Source organism: Prionailurus viverrinus, chromosome E2, assembly GCF_022837055.1.
Source record: "Prionailurus viverrinus isolate Anna chromosome E2, UM_Priviv_1.0, whole genome shotgun sequence".
NCBI lineage: Eukaryota > Metazoa > Chordata > Mammalia > Carnivora > Felidae > Prionailurus > Prionailurus viverrinus.
Genome location: NC_062575.1, coordinates 10,532,774 through 10,550,222, shown reverse-complemented (window position 1 = coordinate 10,550,222; position 17,449 = coordinate 10,532,774). Strand labels below are relative to the sequence as shown.

The 17,449-nt window shown below is 44.5% G+C and overlaps 1 protein-coding gene across 5 annotated transcripts in view; it reads left to right on the top strand.

The window, feature by feature from the left end:
* Window positions 1-17,449, top strand: part of WWOX (WW domain containing oxidoreductase) — a 980,664-nt gene that overhangs the window by 155,798 nt on the left and 807,417 nt on the right. Inside the window, exon 6 of one of the 5 annotated variants that reach the window (XM_047835366.1) lies at window positions 12,209-12,431. The exons of the other annotated variants lie outside the window; for them this stretch is intronic. Coding sequence (XP_047691322.1) covers window positions 12,209-12,331 — 123 coding nt within the window. The 3' untranslated portion in view covers window positions 12,332-12,431. Of the gene's footprint in view, window positions 1-12,208; window positions 12,432-17,449 lie in introns of those variants that run through there. 5 annotated transcript variants of the gene reach the window in all.

Genomic DNA, 17,449 nt, shown 5'->3' with positions numbered 1-17,449 from the left:
CGCTACATCACAATAAGAACAATGCTGTTTTTCTCCATGACACTCTATGCCTGTTGTTTGCAATTAGAAAGGTCGAGCCAGTGAGAAATGGGGCAGCATGGTTTCCTTTTGCCTTCCACCTCCACAAGGCGATGTCCTCAGCAGCAGGTACAGTGAAGAGTTGAGTGTTTGTCATCAGGGCTCCATCTCAAATTCAGAGGCACCCCAGTAAATGGTCATTGACTGCAGGTGTTTTCTCCTTGGCAATCTCTTGCAGCGCCCCCCCCCCCCCATCTCCACTCTAATTCTGAGCATTGTGTCTCACTTCTGTCAGTGGCAGAATGTTTGAACTGTCACTGCACCTCCCAGGATCCCTTCTGAAATCGATTCCTCTCATGCTGTCCTTTGCCTTACCGTAGTAGAGATCTGGGTGCGTCCACACGACGAAAACCATTCAAGAGCTTCCCCTTGGGTAGCAGTCAAGTCCAAACTTGTTGGCATCTAACTCTTCCCTGAGTTGGTCCCAGTCAGCTTCTCCCACCGTATTCCCCATTCAGCTGCACCTGCTAAGTTTCTCCCAAGGACCAGTGTTGAAGGGTGGTGTGGAAATCAGATTAACTCACTTGGTTCCTTCTCCAGCTCTGCACAGAAGTGTTTTTCCGCCCTGAGCCTGGCCTCCACTGGACCAGACAGAGAGCAGCATGTATTCAGACAACTCATTCATTCAGTAGACCTTTACTGCATCCATAGAAGCCACAGAAGGAATTTGGAGCTGAAGTGTGAAATTATGGGACCTGCCTTGCAGGTGTCCATTCTGGCAGCTGGGTGAGAAACGAGGGTGGAGGGGCCTGCTGGCAGATGCTTCAGGTCGCCCAGGCGAGAGGTGTCTGCACAAACGTGGTTGCACTGGGTACAGAGTGGAGGAGATGGTTTGGGAGGTAGGAAGGAGGTGAAATCAGCACAATATGGTCAACACTTGTAGGGGGTGATGTGCGAGGCCAGTGGAGAAGGAAGGGTGAAGGCTAGTGATCCGTGGACCGTGGAGTACGTGGCAGAGCCATCCTGGATGTGGGATGTAGCACAAGGAGTGGATGGGAACACAGGAGTCCACGGTAGCTTGTGGGGTTCAAGGCTCCCGTGAGGCCTCCAAGTGGAAGTGATCTGTCGGCCTCTAGATTTAGATCTGGCACTCAGGGATGCGGACGGGAAGGAATTTGTCCTGGCATGATTGTATTGGCCGATTTGGACTGGAGAGCCCCGCATTTAACTGAGGTGTCCTGCTTGCCTTGCAAATGGCTGATTTTCAAATTACAAGCAAATACATTCCTAACATCCTAACAGACTCTCCCATTGTACCCTGCACTTCAGCTGAACGAGAATCTTTTCTTGCTTCTGTTCCTTTCCTGCTGTTCCTTCTGCTGGGATGGCACTCCCCATTTTTACCCTCCCTGCCCCCTCCCCTACCATCCTCCTGTCTCCTGATGTCTGACTCCTGCCCATGCTTTGAAACCCTTTGTGTTTCAAGGTTGTAGCTGCTCAGAGTTAGCACCACATTTTCCTACCCTCCAAATGCCTTTTTTTTTTTTTTTGGTCTTTGGTGCATTTAGCATATAACAAATTGTATTATATTAGTTTCTGAACTCTTCGTGGTTCCCCTACTGGTTTGTAAACTCCCTTGAGGTCAGAGTTAGGTCGGCTTCCCCTCTTTTTGCAGATTTCATACCTTACATAGTTGTCTATCATTTAATAGCTCAGACAGTACATAGTTTCTGTCTTCCTTGAGCTGTACCTTTCTTGCGCTCCTGAGCCCTGTAGGATTTTGGCAGAATGAGATCTTGTTGCATCAGGTATTCCGTGTTGCTGATCAGAGTAAGGATGTTGAGTCTCTGTGCCTCAGAGAGAAGGGGTTGATTACTTTCTAGCATAGTCCGGTGTTTTGGCTTCAGGTTCTGTGTCCTTCCTGGCGTATAAGACTCTGGACTTTACTAAGCCAACTCTCAGCCCCATGACTTCTTGTTTCACCTGTCCCTCACTGCTTCCCTTCCCTGGATCGGGGATTCTCTTTGGGGAAGGCAAAGTAACAGAAATCCTTTTTCCTTGAGTGCCTGGTAGATTCCCAAGCAGCCCTCCGCAGAAGTATACCGAGTCCCTACTGGCTGCAGAGATGAAAAGTGACATTCTCAAAAGTAGCCCGACAGTTTTTCCCCTTTTTTGGTCTGTTTTTGGTGGTATTAATTTCCTGTGCTTCTGGTCCATTAGTTTCAGGTTACCATGTGAATCAGTCCAGTTCGGGAAGCAGTGAGTGCTGCCCATGTGGTAGGCCCCTGCCTACACGTGGCTGACACAGCGTTCCCTGCGGAGAGAAGATTTGACTATAGATCTAAACCCTGGTGAATCCAGCCTGCAAGTGTGTTTCTTTGGCCCTCATGTTTCATTTTTTTTTTTTTTTGACAATTACTTATTATTTTTTTTTTAATTTTTTTTTTTTCAACGTTTATTTATTTTTGGGGCAGAGAGAGACAGAGCATGAACGGGGGAGGGGCAGAGAGAGAGGGAGACACAGAATCGGAAACAAGCTCCAGGCTCTGAGCCATCAGCCCAGAGCCCGACGCGGGGCTCGAACTCCAGGACCGCGAGATCGTGACCTGGCTGAAGTCGGACGCTTAACCAACTGCGCCACCCAGGCGCCCCTAACAATTACTTATTTTTGAGAGTCAAGCGGGGGAGGAGCAGAGAGAGAGAGAGAGACACCGAATCTGAAGCAGGCTCCAGGCTCTGAGCTGTTAGCACAGAACCTGACGTGGGGCTCGAACCCACAAACCGTGAGATCATGACCTGAGCCGAAGTCAATGTTTAACTGCATGAGCCACCCAGGCACCCCTCTTTTTTGAAATGGAGAACATTTACTCAAAACGTCGATTCTTGGTTTCTCCCCCCACAACTTGCCATTGTTCCGGGAACCCTGGCCCCACGTTTCGCAGAGCTGAGCTGGGCTCAGGGATTGTCATAGTTGGAGGGACAGGGGGCAACCACTCCAGGTTAGCTCACTCTCGCCCGTCCCTGGGGTGTCACCCCAGGGGTGACCTGCCCTCCCCCAGGGGTGACACACCCTGGGGTGTCACCTGCCCTCCCTTCCTCATTGACATAGCCTGGCTGGTCCACAGCCATCACCTGCAGCCTCTGGCTTCCCTGCTGGAGTGTGCCGAGTGTTTTGGTGGAGCGGAGGAGGGCCTCTTCAGCCATACCGGGAGTCACAGGCACAAAAGTGCATCTCTAGGGATGACTGATTTAGGCAGGTGGAGAGGGTGGTGAGGCAGTCGCCCCAGGCAGAAGCAGAGAGCTAAAAACAAAACAGCATGGGGTGCTCCGAGTAACGGTGGCATTAACCACGTACTTCACTGTCTCTTCTTTGGAGTGGAAGGTGGAAGAATGGGGCTCAGAGGGGTCGACAGGATTGCCCCGATCGGTTCATTGTGGAATCTTGCTTATGGCGATTGTCCCTCAATACAACACTTCCAGCCCCAGAAAAATCCAGTGAAAAAGACGTTCACCCCCAGTGGTTTGTCCATCAAAGGCCCTTTAGTGGGTATGAGAGGTTACGGAAGCGGTATCGGGACACCCGATCGCGTGAGTGGTAACGAGTAGCCCCCGGTGAGAACCCCCTTTCTTTGAGTGTGATCCCCACCAGCTCTCCGATTTTGGGGAAGTTCAGTTCCTTAATCCCAGACTCAGTCTCCCAGTCGGTCAAATGGAGTAAGGCTGAGAGATTGAGGGCTCATCTATGCATGGCACCAGCACAGCCGTGGCTGAGGGCACATCGCCAGTGAGTGGCATTGATGGTGCTGCTAATGACAATGGAAATGACAAGTGCCACGTGTCCCTAGCAACTCGTAGGAAAGACGGACAAATCAGGGCTTTTCCCGTCTCCCGGCATTTAGCTGTGCCTACAGCAGCCCACTGGTTTTCCGTTCTCCTAACGGCCGTGAGCAACCTCAGATCCTTCTGGAAGCAGGTTGGTCGTGAACTATAAATAATTGCATCAAGAGGCCCGGGCCCTGCCCCTGTGGGTGGGGTCACCGTCAGAATATGGGGGTCAAGCGTGTGTGGCCGTGACCCCAGCGGTGACGTGCTGCAGCCAAGTCCTCAGATGCTGAGTAGACCCCAGCGGGTGGGGTGGACCGTCACTGTCCTGTGCCCTCACCTGGCAGTGCACGAGGGGCGGGGGCGAGGATATTTACCACCCGAAAGTTAGGGAGGCTTTTATGAACTGGGCCATCTCTCCTCAGTCCCCATTTTTCCTCGCGTCTCCGAACTCTCATTAATTTTTCACAGGCTTGTGATGGATAGTTTTTATTTATTCACGTCTGAGGTTCTGTTGTGTGAAAAGGACTCATTTTATAACATTACATATTCATGGCTTGGGATAGATGGGATAAGGAACTTATTATTAATGTGTCACTGTGGGAAACTTACTCCAGTTCATCTGCGAACCTTGTTAAATTTGGTGTGGTCAGCAGACACGGTGAAGTTTCGGGTACGTTCCCTCGATGGAGGGCAAAGAGTTGGCTGTTGCTTCCCCTCGATTCAGTGCAGTTGAGTTTATATCTTATTTAAATATTTGGAAATACTGATCTGAGGGTAGAAAAGAACATCGGAGTGAGGTGGGGGCGGACGGCAGCGATTAAGTAGAGAAAGAAGCTCCTGTCTCCTTGTCGGATAGCCTGGCTGCCCGGGCTTTCCGTGGCTCTCCTCCCAGGGGCATATGAGGGGCGGACCCCTTCCTAAAGGCGAGGTCCAGAGCCATGCCCTTCCCCACCTCCCCGCCGTGCCTAGCATCTCTCCTTGGGGCACGTTGCACATTCCTCCACCTCTTCAGTCCTCCTGACCTCTGCTCTGGGTTCTGGGGAGGTCTCCACTTGCAGCTCCCACTGACATCACAGAATTCCTTGCCCTGGACAGATAGAGGGAATGTCACCATACCGTCTTGTAAATCAAAGCTGGGAGTGGAGGCAGGGCCCAGTAGGGAGCCCGGCCCAATCTGCTTCAGCGTGAGCTTAGAGGGGAGGAAGCATATGTTGCACTCACTTCTCTGCAGAGACACGCTCTGCTCTCTGGTAGGGACGGTGCGCAGAGTTTGCGGGATTTGTGGGGGCCGCTGTGCGTGTGCCAGTTTGGTTCAGCAGCGACGTGGCCAGTGGTCGCTGCCCCTTAACAGACTCCTCCTCGCCGAGAGAAAAGCAGAATAAATGCACGGGGAGGATGCATTTTGAAATCTGGAAATTCTCCAAATCAGGCATCGGACTTGAAGAGTGTCCAAAACGTTAAGAATCATGTGGTGCCTCCTTGGCCACATGTCATGGGGATTTTCAAGCCTAGGATTTGTTACTGATAACCTTGTCCTCTACAGAGGTTAAAAAAAAAATTGAAATTCTTTTGATAATCAAAGCAATTAGCTTACGAAGTTGATGCTGGGGTGTACCCGGCATGAGTAGGGGACAAAGGAATGAAATATGCCTTAAAAGGCATCCTCCGACGATGTTTCCATAATGCAAACCATTTGTTTCTCGCCGGGATTCCATTGGCGGTGCGCTGGTGTTATATTGCCATTTATATTGGAAAGGCAGACAGTGCGAAAACTGTAGTCTATTAAGAGTTTGTGAGTGTGTGCATGTGTATACAGTGAAATAATATCTAGTGTAATGTGAAGTGACAGTCAAAATTACAGCTTTTCTCTCGCCGCAAGGGCACTTCTTTGCCAAGTATAGTAATATTGTTGTCGCAGTGTTCAAGGTTGTCAGCAATTCTGGCTTACTCTGCAGAGAGTCATAATAGTGTGTGGAAGGAAGGAGCTTCCTGTCAGGGGAAATACTATAATTTTGATATATATTTGTTGGTGCCAAACTGCAATTAAATAGGAGGTGTTGGAAGAAGGTTTTATTTAACCAGCTTGAATTTGTTAATTAATTAGCAAAAACGTATATTTGGAATGCTTCAAGAAGCGGTTCCGTGATGTTCGCATAACTTGATTCCACGCAATTGTTTTTGTGTTTGTCTGTCTCTTTGGAGAAAACAAAACACCCCCTCCCTGCAAACAGTGCAGAATAAAATGTGTTCAACCACCAAAGGAAGGGAAAAGTAAGACACCTTGAATAATCTTACCTCTTACCTCTTTGGGGGACATTTCTTAGCCTGTTAATGTTTGGAGTTCTCCCCTGGTGATCCAACAGACGTGTAGTATCTGGGGCAATGTCTATTACGTGATTTAACTTGTACCTTGACGAGTTTGTGATTATGTTAGAGGACTTTGCAGGTGACTAAGGGAAAAAAAGAATCGTCTTGGCAGTTTCTGTGTGTGTGTATATGTGTGTGGATTAAATTGCTTGCAGGACATAAGTCCATCTCTGTATACATGGTATCCACCTCTGTATGTGTAGTATCCACCCCTGTATATATTGTATGCACCCCTGTATATATAGTATCCACCTCTGTATATATACTATCCACCTCTGTGTATATCGTATCCAACCCTGTGTATATAGTATCCACCTCTGTATCTATAGTATCATGCTAGCTCCCATGTTTTCGTTACTTGGGATAGTAACAAGTTTCTTAGTGACCGTTCCTGTTTCCATCCTGAGGAGAGAATGAGGGCGTCACCAGAGTGCCCTGTAAGCAATTCTGATGAAAAGGACTTTCTTTTTTGAGTAAGAAGAAAAAACAGTGGGAGACTTAAATAGGGACAAAGGTATTAAAAACTGCACTGCAGTTATGTGTTGAAAAATAAGTAACAGAAGGATTGTGTTGTTTTAAAAAAGATGTATTTAAGGGTCTTGAAAAAGCTATGTGTGTGTGGGGGGAGGTTTGGGGGGGGAGAGCCCTGCCCTCTCATATCGAGCATTTTGCAAATTAAGTGAGTTTCATTCTCCCATAAAATAGGAATCCAATAACATTTTATATGATCATAAAATGTGTCTACTTTTGTCTCCATCTTTTATGAAAAAAAGGAAATATTCCCAAAGTATATTACAAAAAATAATTAATAAGCAACCTTTCGTAGTTATTTTCCAAGGTTAATTATTACCCTAAGAAATCAATTTCAATTTCTTTGGTTTGAGAGACTCGTTTGTGACTCGGTGTTTCCAAAAAAGGGAGTGAGTTAAGATGCTAAATGGGAGCCTTCATTCCCTAGAGAGAATGTCTTTGCTGCTGGCCGTGATTTATCCGGTGCTGTCTTGCCTGTTTATGCCCCATGCCAGGAGAATGTATGGTAAATGTAATAGAGCTATTAGGATCTAGTGTAGCAGATTGGTTACAGGAGGAAACAAAAGTTGTCTTCATATTGTTAAAATAAAAGTGAGATACCCTTGAGTCTTCACAAAAGAAAATAACTTGGCCCTTAACCTTCCTGACAAGCCTGAGCTAACGGAGCAGGGCGTCCGGGGAGGCAGCCTGCATCTCTTTGCATGGTGATCACTGCTCCTGTCCTGAGACAGAGGTGAGCATAGCCAAGAAGAGGGAAGAGACACTCCAACCTACAACTATCTCCTGATGGAACACAGGAAACCAGAAATGAAGGGGATGACTCCCATCTCTCCTCGTGGTGATCTTCTGTAAAAGTCATCAAAGTCACACTGTTTTCACCAGGCACCTGAGTTTCTTGAGCCGAGACTAGAATGTTCCGGGCCATTACGGCTAACCATGGTAGGCTCTCCCCATCGGGGGCCACACTTTGGCAGTGGTGGGATTTCTTCTCTGATTCAGTATGTTCTTCAAGTACATGGAAAAAAAAAAAGTTTGGGCGCACCTGGGTGGCTCAGTCAGTTAAGCCTCCCACTTTGGCTCGGGTCATGATTTCCCAGTTTGTGAGTTCGAGCCCCACATTGGACTCTGCGCTGACAGTGGGGAGCCTGCTTGGAATTCTCTGTCTCCCTCTCTCTCTGCCTCTTCCCTGCTCGCTCGTGTGCACGCACTCTCTCTCTCTCTCTCTCTCTCGCTCTCTCAAAATATATAAATAAATAAACTTCAAAAATAAAATGCTTTCCTTAAAAAAAAAAAAAGTTTATTTCCCCACCTTTAATCTACTTTATATTTCAGTGTTTGGCTTAGAATTTCCCATGAGTTGGAATGGTTGATTTTCTGTATTTTGCATGTGTTAAGGTGAACATTTCAATACTTTGTGACATTCAGTGAAAAAAAAAAATGCAATAACCTCTAAGGATGAGGTGAGAGAAACAACCAGTCAGCTGGTCTGTATATTGATTCTTTATATTGGGGATCCCCAACAGACCGGGGGGGGCAGAGGGGTCTGGGTTCGAGGGAGGGGCTACGAATAGTTAATCGGGATGCTCTCTTTGTACATGAAAGAGTCTGAGTTCAAACTAGCTTACCTGGAAAGGGTCATTATCGGCTCATGAATGTAAAGTTTTCTGCAAAAGTCAGCAAGTTTTCTCTGTAATAGGACAGATAATAAATATTTTTGGCACTGTGGGCCATGTGGTCTCTTGTCACAATACTCACCTCTTCCTCGGTAGCAAGAAAAGCCACAACGACGATGGGTAAACCAGCAGGTGTGGCCATGCTCCAATAAAACTTGACTTATGGAGACCAGGCTTTGGATTTCGTGTAATATTTCACATGTTAGAATCTATTCTTTCTTTCTTCAGCCATTTAAACATGTATTTTTAGACACTGGGCTGTTTGAAAACATGGGGCTGAGGTCCAGATTGGGCTCAGTGGTTCATGAGGGCCCCGTCTTTAACCTCTTGATTTTGATTTTTTTAACAATTGTGTTCTTCCAAGAGAGTTTTCCGAGTGGGGATCAAGCTTGCCACTGATACGGACTAGCCCTTCCGCAACGGCAGCAAGAAGCCATTTCCCTCACTGTCCCCACACAAAACCCGCAGCGAGAATAGGATTGGCCTGGCTTGAGGCAAGTGCTACCCCTGAATCATTTATGACCCACAGGATGCGGTTCTTTGGTCCCAAGGCCTGGCCCTACGTGGAGTCTGGGAGGCCCAGCTCCCTAATGCAGAAATGAGTGCCATTTTGGCCACAGACAGGACATGGGCTTATATCCTGGACAGTCCCAGGTGTCGCTTCCAGACTCCACTGTGAACCTTTTGCAGTCTTGCGTTATAATTTTATTTTCAGATGTCTCTGGAGACCTCAGGAAGAAGTCCTTTCTGAGTATGGCCTCAGAAAAGGAGTGCGTAGGGTGGTTTCTTATCGATGACTGGCAAAGTATGGGCCTCTGTAAGTCACACTGCAGCTCCTTCCCTGGAAGCAGAGCTCAAGGCAGGCTTCTCGTTCGGTTGATCTGGGACGTTGCGCCTTCGCAAGAAGGGGGGTGAGGAAAATGGCATAGGGCAGGGGCAGTGGCCCGGCTTCCACCCGCGCCCATGCGGAGCTCTGGACTATGAAGCTGGAGCCTGGATGCTGCTCGAGACAAGGGTCTGGCTGGCTGGCAGGCAGTGATTAGCCAGCCTCTGCCAGAGAAGGAGGCTTAGTGGGCACAGCCCCAGGTGAGGCAGAAGCGGGTAGTTGTGGCTTAGCAGCCAGCACTCAAGAGCCACTGGGCGCACCTGCCAGTGAGGGCATCTGCGGTTAGGAGGCAGCATTGTAATAGGCTGGTCTGCACCAGAGAGGCTTCTCTCAGCCCTCTACCCATGGAAGGAAGAAGGATTTTGGCATCAAAATACTCTGCACGCAGTGTCCGTACCTGGGTATTAATGGACACCCCAAGTGTGGGTCTACGCTTTTAGGAAGTTTAAACCTCTCTTTCTGCCAATGGCCTCATACCCGCTTTTCCACCTTCCAACCTGTTTACTTCAACAGAGTGATCCTCTAATAACTTTTGTTTAGTGAAACTCAAGCCTTTTCAGGATGCTGTGCTAATGTCTTCCTTCCTTAATTGAGTAAATATATTATACACAGCTGGGTAGGTGATTTCCTTGCTGGCCTTGCTGCTACAATTTGAAAATGGATACAATTTTCTTTAACTCACATAGAATGAATGAGGCATTTATTCCTGGTTTCCTGTGGCTCTCCTCCTTCAGAAAATGTATTTACATGGGTATTTTTGAAGCACTTCTTAAGAAACTGAACAATTAAAATAAAAAGGGGGGTGGTGGAAAGCCAAGCCAAACCCCTTACCCCTCCTCCAAACAATGGCTACATTGTGACAACAGTGGGTTGAGCTAAATTCAGCTACGTCAAGGAAGAGCAGTAAAAGGAGACGGATTGTTCTCTAAGCTTCACTTTATTGGATATTGTAATTGACATATAGTTGTCATTTATAATCATCTGTCCATTCTTGTGAGTTGGGAGCAGTAAAGTTAATTGTGGCAGCTCATTTGCATTAATCTCACCTCTGAAGGGTACAGTAACCCATTAATATCATGTCATGATGAATTATCACAAATAACATTGAACATATTGATTAATGATCTCTGAGATTTGTATCTCGTTAAAACATTTTGTTAGCTCTTTAAACTTTTAAGCCAACAACCATTGCACGTAGGAGGTGTTCGAGTCGTCTACTAGGTGGTGGTGGCGTACATCGGCAGGGTCACTGGTTTAAGGAGTTGGACCACTCAGTTCCCATTAGATTTTTTCCCCCCTCTTCAAGAAGCCAAGCACATTTTCTTGGTAACCTCCTCCTACTTTTCCCTGGATGATGGTTTCTTCAAAACAGCGGCTTCTTTGATTATAAAGCATTTCTGATTCTCGACTGGAATGATTTTAATAAAAGAGTTTTTTAAGTTATCTGTTCAGTTCCCCAATTGCTGGCCTTCGGAATCTCTTGTCTACCTAGATCTGCTTGTTACTTTAAAGTGCACGTGTTTTTTTTTTTTCCCCTCCACTGCATCAAAATTTCTGAACTTCTGTGTTAACATAAATATAGACCATATTTGGAATGAGTTGTTGGAGATGAAATAAGGTCACTTAAAAACATGACTTATCCTTCATTTTATAAAACTTCATTCCTCTTTTCTCGGGTGCTTTCATTTTTCAGGTGATTGTTCCGAAGGAATAAATATATTGGCCCCACGTGTCATGTGGGCATTAGTGAAATTATTAAAAATCCTCTTTGACAAGCCCTTTGTAGAATTTCCTGGTAGAAGTTTCAATACACAAGGTGCAGTGAAGTAAAAGGTTGGCCTAAGAGTTGAATTGCAAAGGTCCTTCTTTGCGGCTCTTTGCTTCACAGGTTGTGAAAGCTCTACAATGTTTGATCTCTCTCAGCTTACATGTTCTTTCCACCTACCTTTAGCATTTGCTCTGTTTTGTCCAGATAAGTATTTAACAAGTGGCAAATACGGAGACTGGTCTCCTCTGCTGTTTGCTGTTTAGAGAAATTGGATCTGATGGTCCTGAAGTAAGGGTGCTTTGAAGAAGATGTCATTAATGCCCGGCTGGTTTACACCCCAAGAGCCGTTCTAGAGAGGGACCGAGGGCAGCAGCTGCTGGTCTGGGGCCCTCTAGCCTGGGGCCGGGGTCCCCCACTGAGGGCAGGATGGTGACCCCCGTGCCTGTCAAGCAGCCGGCTCCCAAAAGGCTGGAGTCACGGGTTCCGACGGTTAGGAAAAGGCAAACGCATGAGAGCTGCGTGCTGGTGGGGCACAAGGCAGCCATTATGTACTGTTTGTCCCTTTAGCCAGCAGGTAAGGACAGTGTTGCCATCCTTCCTTCCCTTCAGATGCTCACTTTTATGAAGGGGTCTTAAAACAATAACCGGACCATATGTGTAGCAATCTTTGGGCCTAAATAGCTAAGGACAAAGTAGATTGCTTTTTTTCTAAGGGCCACTTTCCTTTCCCTTCTTTGTCAGGCCTGCGATGTTCCTCACCCACTGAGTATTTAATATCTGTGTTTTCAAATCAAAGAACAAGCTTTTTGTCTCCCAGGATAGTATCTTGTAAAGCCAACCTCTTTATTACTTCACTGGTTTAAGGCTTTATTACTTGCGATCCAAAGCCTGCTAGTGAATTATGCATGGTACGCTCCTCAGCATCTTCACTACCCACGCTCCCGCCACCTTTTTGGGGGGCCCGGAAAGTACAAGGAGATCACAACGTGTGTTCGTTTCTACCCACGGTATTAATCCTTATTCATTTTAAAAAATCTGCTAACGGAAATATTTCCGTTCAGCTCATTAATCAATTGTGATTTTCATTCCCTTGTTTTGTAAAAGCTGTTGCAATAAATACTTTTTTTTTTTTTTCACAAGGCGAAAATCCAAGAGATGGATGCAGCCGGCGTAATTAATTGCACCCAGTTACAGGAGATCAGCAAGTTTGTGAGATTCACATGCTGCTCTTCCATATGGTTGCCCAGTAGGCGAAAAATTTGATTAATGTTTTGAAGTAGATTTTTTTCAGCAAATATCACAGCCCCAGATGAGGTGTTTTTTTTTTCCTTTCTTTTACTTTCTAGTATTGTTAGGCTTAGCTGAAGAAACCAGTCCTCTGATTTAAAGCTTAATAATATTGTGATCTAGCGAAAACTTAACATGCAATAAAAATTGCAGTCTGCCTGCCTCTCGTGGATACAGAAAAATAATGCGTTATGTCTTTGTTTGTAATTAAGTAAAACGTGAAAGTCAGATTCTAGGACTTGATTTTCACCCCCCCTCTTCCTGAAAAGAAAATATAACTGTGGTTTTAATTGATGTATTTTTGGTGTGATTTATAAGCAATATACATGGGCAGACTTTTAGAAGTGTAAGGGAACAGTAAACTAAAACACAAATGAGTCAATGAATGGCTTATTAATTGCTGCTCATACCAATGAAGCCACCCTAAATATGACCATGTGAGTGTCATAGAAAAAAATTTAAGCTGTTTCTACTGTTATCCCAAAGGTATATTGGTTTCATAACCACTCAAGACATTCATAGTTAATTTCTCCTTTATTTAGGAAAAAAAAAAAAATAAAAACCTCCCGATTTTCTTTTTTCCAAGTTAGAAAGTCTGTTTTATCTTACGGCTCCTTGTCATGCTGGACACCCATCCTTTTATGTCACTGCCCCAGTGGGGTCATGCTCCAGCTTATTTTTCTGATCACTGGGTGGGAATCAGCCACTGGGTGACATAATGGGACAAGATATGGTAGGCTTGACCTTGGCGTTCAAAACAACAACAAGAGATTTTGGAAACGTGGGAACTGGTGATCCATTTCGCAAGGAAAAATGAAATAAGACGAACTTCTCCCCTTTGGCAAATGAGGCCTGATGCTTCAGATAGCTTAGCTTTTCTGTTTTTCTTTGCTTTTGAAACTTAATGATTTCTAATTGCCTACGCAATATATGACTTTCCTTAAACCTCGATGTCTGCTGGAGGGACTGTTAGCTCAGGTGGTTAAAGCCTGATCTGTAACTGGGTACCAAGGTCATTTTGAATCCTTTGTCATGGAGTCATGAACAAGAGCCATAACTTTGACCCGCCACTGGTCCAGAGAGAGACTCAGTTCAGCAGGAACAGAGTTACCATTGAAAACAAAGCCAACAGTATTTGCTGTCCTCTATAAGATGTCACACACTTGCTGCTTTCTTCCTCTGCATCTAAGACATTTTAAGGGCTCGAAGTGCCCTGTTTCCAGTGGCTTCCCAAGGAACCGGCTCAGTCAAGGTACAGGGGCCAAGGCAGAGACCAGGCCAGGAGGGCCATCTCCTCTGATTTTGAGTTAGTAAGTCAAATCTTTGAAGAAAAGATTAGATACTTTTTGATAATATTAGATGTGTTTGATCCTTTCACTAAACTAGGTTTATAAATCTTTTTTTCTGTATTATTTTTATCTTAATGACCGTGTGGGTAGTAATTATCTGTAAAAGGCCTGAAAAGAAGAAGTGTTACAGTGACAGCATATTTTTAAAAAGTCTGAAGAAACCAGCACAGCCTGTCTTCCCTAAGTTTGGGCTGAAGCTCTTTTGTTCACGTTCGGTGTTATCTAGTTAGAGATTATGATAGTGACGCAGCTTTGGAAACACCCTTTAGGAAAACATTTGTCTAAGATTTACCTAACTTTTTTTCTTTGTCAGTCAGCCATTCCTGGTGGATATTTTTTAACCAGGAAGTTTAAGCAATCCGTCTCTGAAAGCCTGCTACATTCAAGACAGTTCATACGATTGCTTCCAGTTACAGCCTGGGCTTTTTAATGGAAAAAAAAAAAAAGGAAATAGTTTAAAGTTTTTATTTAGTATGACAGTTGCAACATGAATGATACATGGTCAGTTGGCAGGAGACAGTGCATCGAATTATTTATGAGTTTATCTTTTTTTTTTTTAGCAGCACCTATTATATATATATATATATATATACATATATATACATACGTATATATGTATGTTTGTATATATATGTATGTGCAATTTATTACTGAGTCATAGTATGAATGGCTGAGGGAAATGTTTGAGAGGGTCTGATGAGGGCCAGTGCCTTATGGCAATGAAAGTCGTGTTAGTTTTATTCACAGCAGGTGGATCTAGGTTGGTCTGATTTTTGTTGTGAAGCTATGGTCCTGGTGGTCGTTTGAATAAAATGCATTTGGAAGCAACAAGCCTGTTCACAGAGCAATATTTTGTTTTATCAAAGGAGAAGAATAGATGTCCTGTCCATCTTTCATGAGTAATACATGCTTCTACACGATAGCATTGCCCGAACAATCGTAGTGACCCTTTATATCCTAGAGGAGCCCGATACATTTGCAACATCTCCCTTTATAAGTCTTACTTCCCTAGAAGTAATCCTTTGGAGAGCGACAATTCCCAGAGTATCAGTTCCCTTAGGTGAAATTTCCTTTTATTTGAACTAACCGCGTTGGATTGTAATTTACAGGCTCTGTCGGTATACAGTCGTTCAGATCTGGTATTTCACCCGCAAGCATGCATCAGTTGGGTGGACGTTGGCGCATTTTTCAAGCGGGAAGAAGTCCAAACAAATATAAGAAGGGAGGAAAAAAATACCATCCTGGAGATGGGAAGAAAAAAAAAATTATCCTTGGGGTCTCACAAGTTGAGATCGTTGCGTGTTGCCATGCAAAACTAACACTCAGCAGGGAGGTTCTGCTCTTCTCACAAATTCTCAGTTAACACAAGGCGCCGTGGCAGCTGGGAGCCAGAGAGAGTGAGGGTCCTGGCTGAAATGCGGTGCAAGGCGGCTCTCGAAGAAGTCTTGCTGGGAGCGCACAGCGCTGGAGGGGAGAACTTTACCTGGTGCTGGCAGCGAAACTTTGCCAGTCTGTTTCTTCCCCCGCTTCAGGCTTGAATAAATGAGCGCTAATGATTTTTAAGGCGTTTTTTAAGTGATTTGTCTTGGGAATGCTAAATTGGCAAGAATAAAACCTAGGCAGGAAAGTTGATTTTTGATGACCCAGAGAAGGCATGTCCTAGAGTGATTTAGTAAGGCTCCAGTGGTCTAAGATTGTTCCACATCAGGGAAAGTGTACAGTTCTCAGAATTACTTACTAATGAAAAAAAGAGGTGGGGGGGGGGAAGGTTGTTAGGCTACTGGGCATTGGGAATGAGCAGCAGCTCTTAAGATGAAGTGTTCTGAGAAACCTTCTGCCATGGGGATCCAAGATAGTGCCTTCCTGAAGAACGGTTTCCCTTGTCCCGGAACGAAGGGGACCGGGAAACTCCCAGATTCCCGTAAAGGTAGAGGGGTCGTTTCATGAACCCAAGAAAGCACAAGAGATCCAAGTGTATACGTACATCCCAGTTCTCAAATCAAACCTATTGTTGCATTTTCTACGTAACCAATATTTGAAAAACACAGTGTTGGGGAGTCTCATTTTCTTCCGTACTAGCTCGGGGGTGTGAGTGGGTCTGGTTCTTTTTAGGAGGCACTGAGTAAAATGTGTACTATGGAGAGAAATGCCCTTTACTTGACAGGTGTTTTCTTCAAGTTTTCCGAGTCTACAGCATGAGTCAGCCTATCACAGATTTGAGAATATTCATTGAGAGTTTTAGGAGTCACTTTATTTTTATTTTCGTGAAGAGTGAAGTAATTGTATCTCATTGATAATCAGAAGATTATCAGCCCATGAATTCAGTTACAGGTATTTAAAGTCACTTCAATTAATTCTTTAAAATGAGATTGCTGCGCACGCACACACACACACACACACACACACACACACACACACACTTCCATTTCTCTCTCTCTCTCTCTCTCTGTCTCTCTCTCTCTCTCTCTTTCTCTCTCTTTGGAGGACTTGGGGTTGGTCAAACAAACATCATACGGGCATTTACTTAGGGAGCACTCTTCAGACTGACATGTCAATATCTGCCCACGTGTTTATTTGTAATTAAAGTTAAAACGCTCTAGAATGGCTTTACCATTAATCTAAAAACATAGAGTCGTTTCCTGGTGAATGATATATGACAGTTTGCCCTGCGCTTCCTCTGAAAAGGAGACTGTTCCTGTGGCATTGTTACCGAGCGTGGCTTTTCCTGTAGGGCTCACGGCTTAACTGTTTCAAACTCCTGTTGTTCTGTAAATCTGTCAGAAGGGTCTGCAAGGGACCATATTTATGACGAGAGTGTAGAGTGGTCAGTCTAAAAAGCTCCTTAGTGTAGTACTTTGAATTTTAAATTACACACATAATTCAGAGGTAATGTAACTTGCAGTGTCGGACTTTCGTCCATTCCGTTAAATGGAGAAAAATGACTGGTGTGAGGAATGACTTATTGATTCTTGGTGGGAAAATGACTTCTGTAATATAGGAAGTATGGTAAAAGGAATAGCTTAATTATTTACGGAGCACTTTTCAAAATATGCTTTTACAGCAGTACAAATTGTGTATATACAAATCGTACAACTGGATTCTTTTTTTTTTTTTAATTCTTTCTTAGAGGAAAGTTATGAGAAGGCTTATCGTATTTAGTTGCTGAGGCAAAGTTTAATTTTGCTTAAACTCTTGGTGGCTGTAACTAAGAAAGGTACAAGGAGCAAGGAGAAGTTTCTAAATACCTTAAAATATGATTTGTTCTAATTGCCATTTCTTATTTATGTTATACTTATGCTCACTTTAGGGGAACTTGACTGCCAAGATTTACAAAATACACTTCTCTCTCTCTCTCTCTCTCTCTCTCTTTCTTTGTCTTTCTGGTTTATGATGTTTTTCAACAGTGTCATGAACTCACTTAATCTGATTTCATCAAGTAAATATATGGGAAGTTGAAATGACATATTTTAATCTGGCATTTGAGGAAATATTCATAAAATATCAGATAAAATATTTATTTTGGCCTTTTCCTTCTGATCTCTCTTTTGATTCAGTGTGTATTCTTTGCTTAAGGACCACAGCCCAATGTTATTTTGACTGCAGTTCACAGTGTTGGCAGCCTTTCAGATAAACAGCATATTTGTGGTTAATTGGTTGAACATGTTCTATAATTATAATTATATTAAAACCTTAATGTGCTTGAACATTTGCCCACTGAAGGCCACTTGCATGAACTACGTTATGT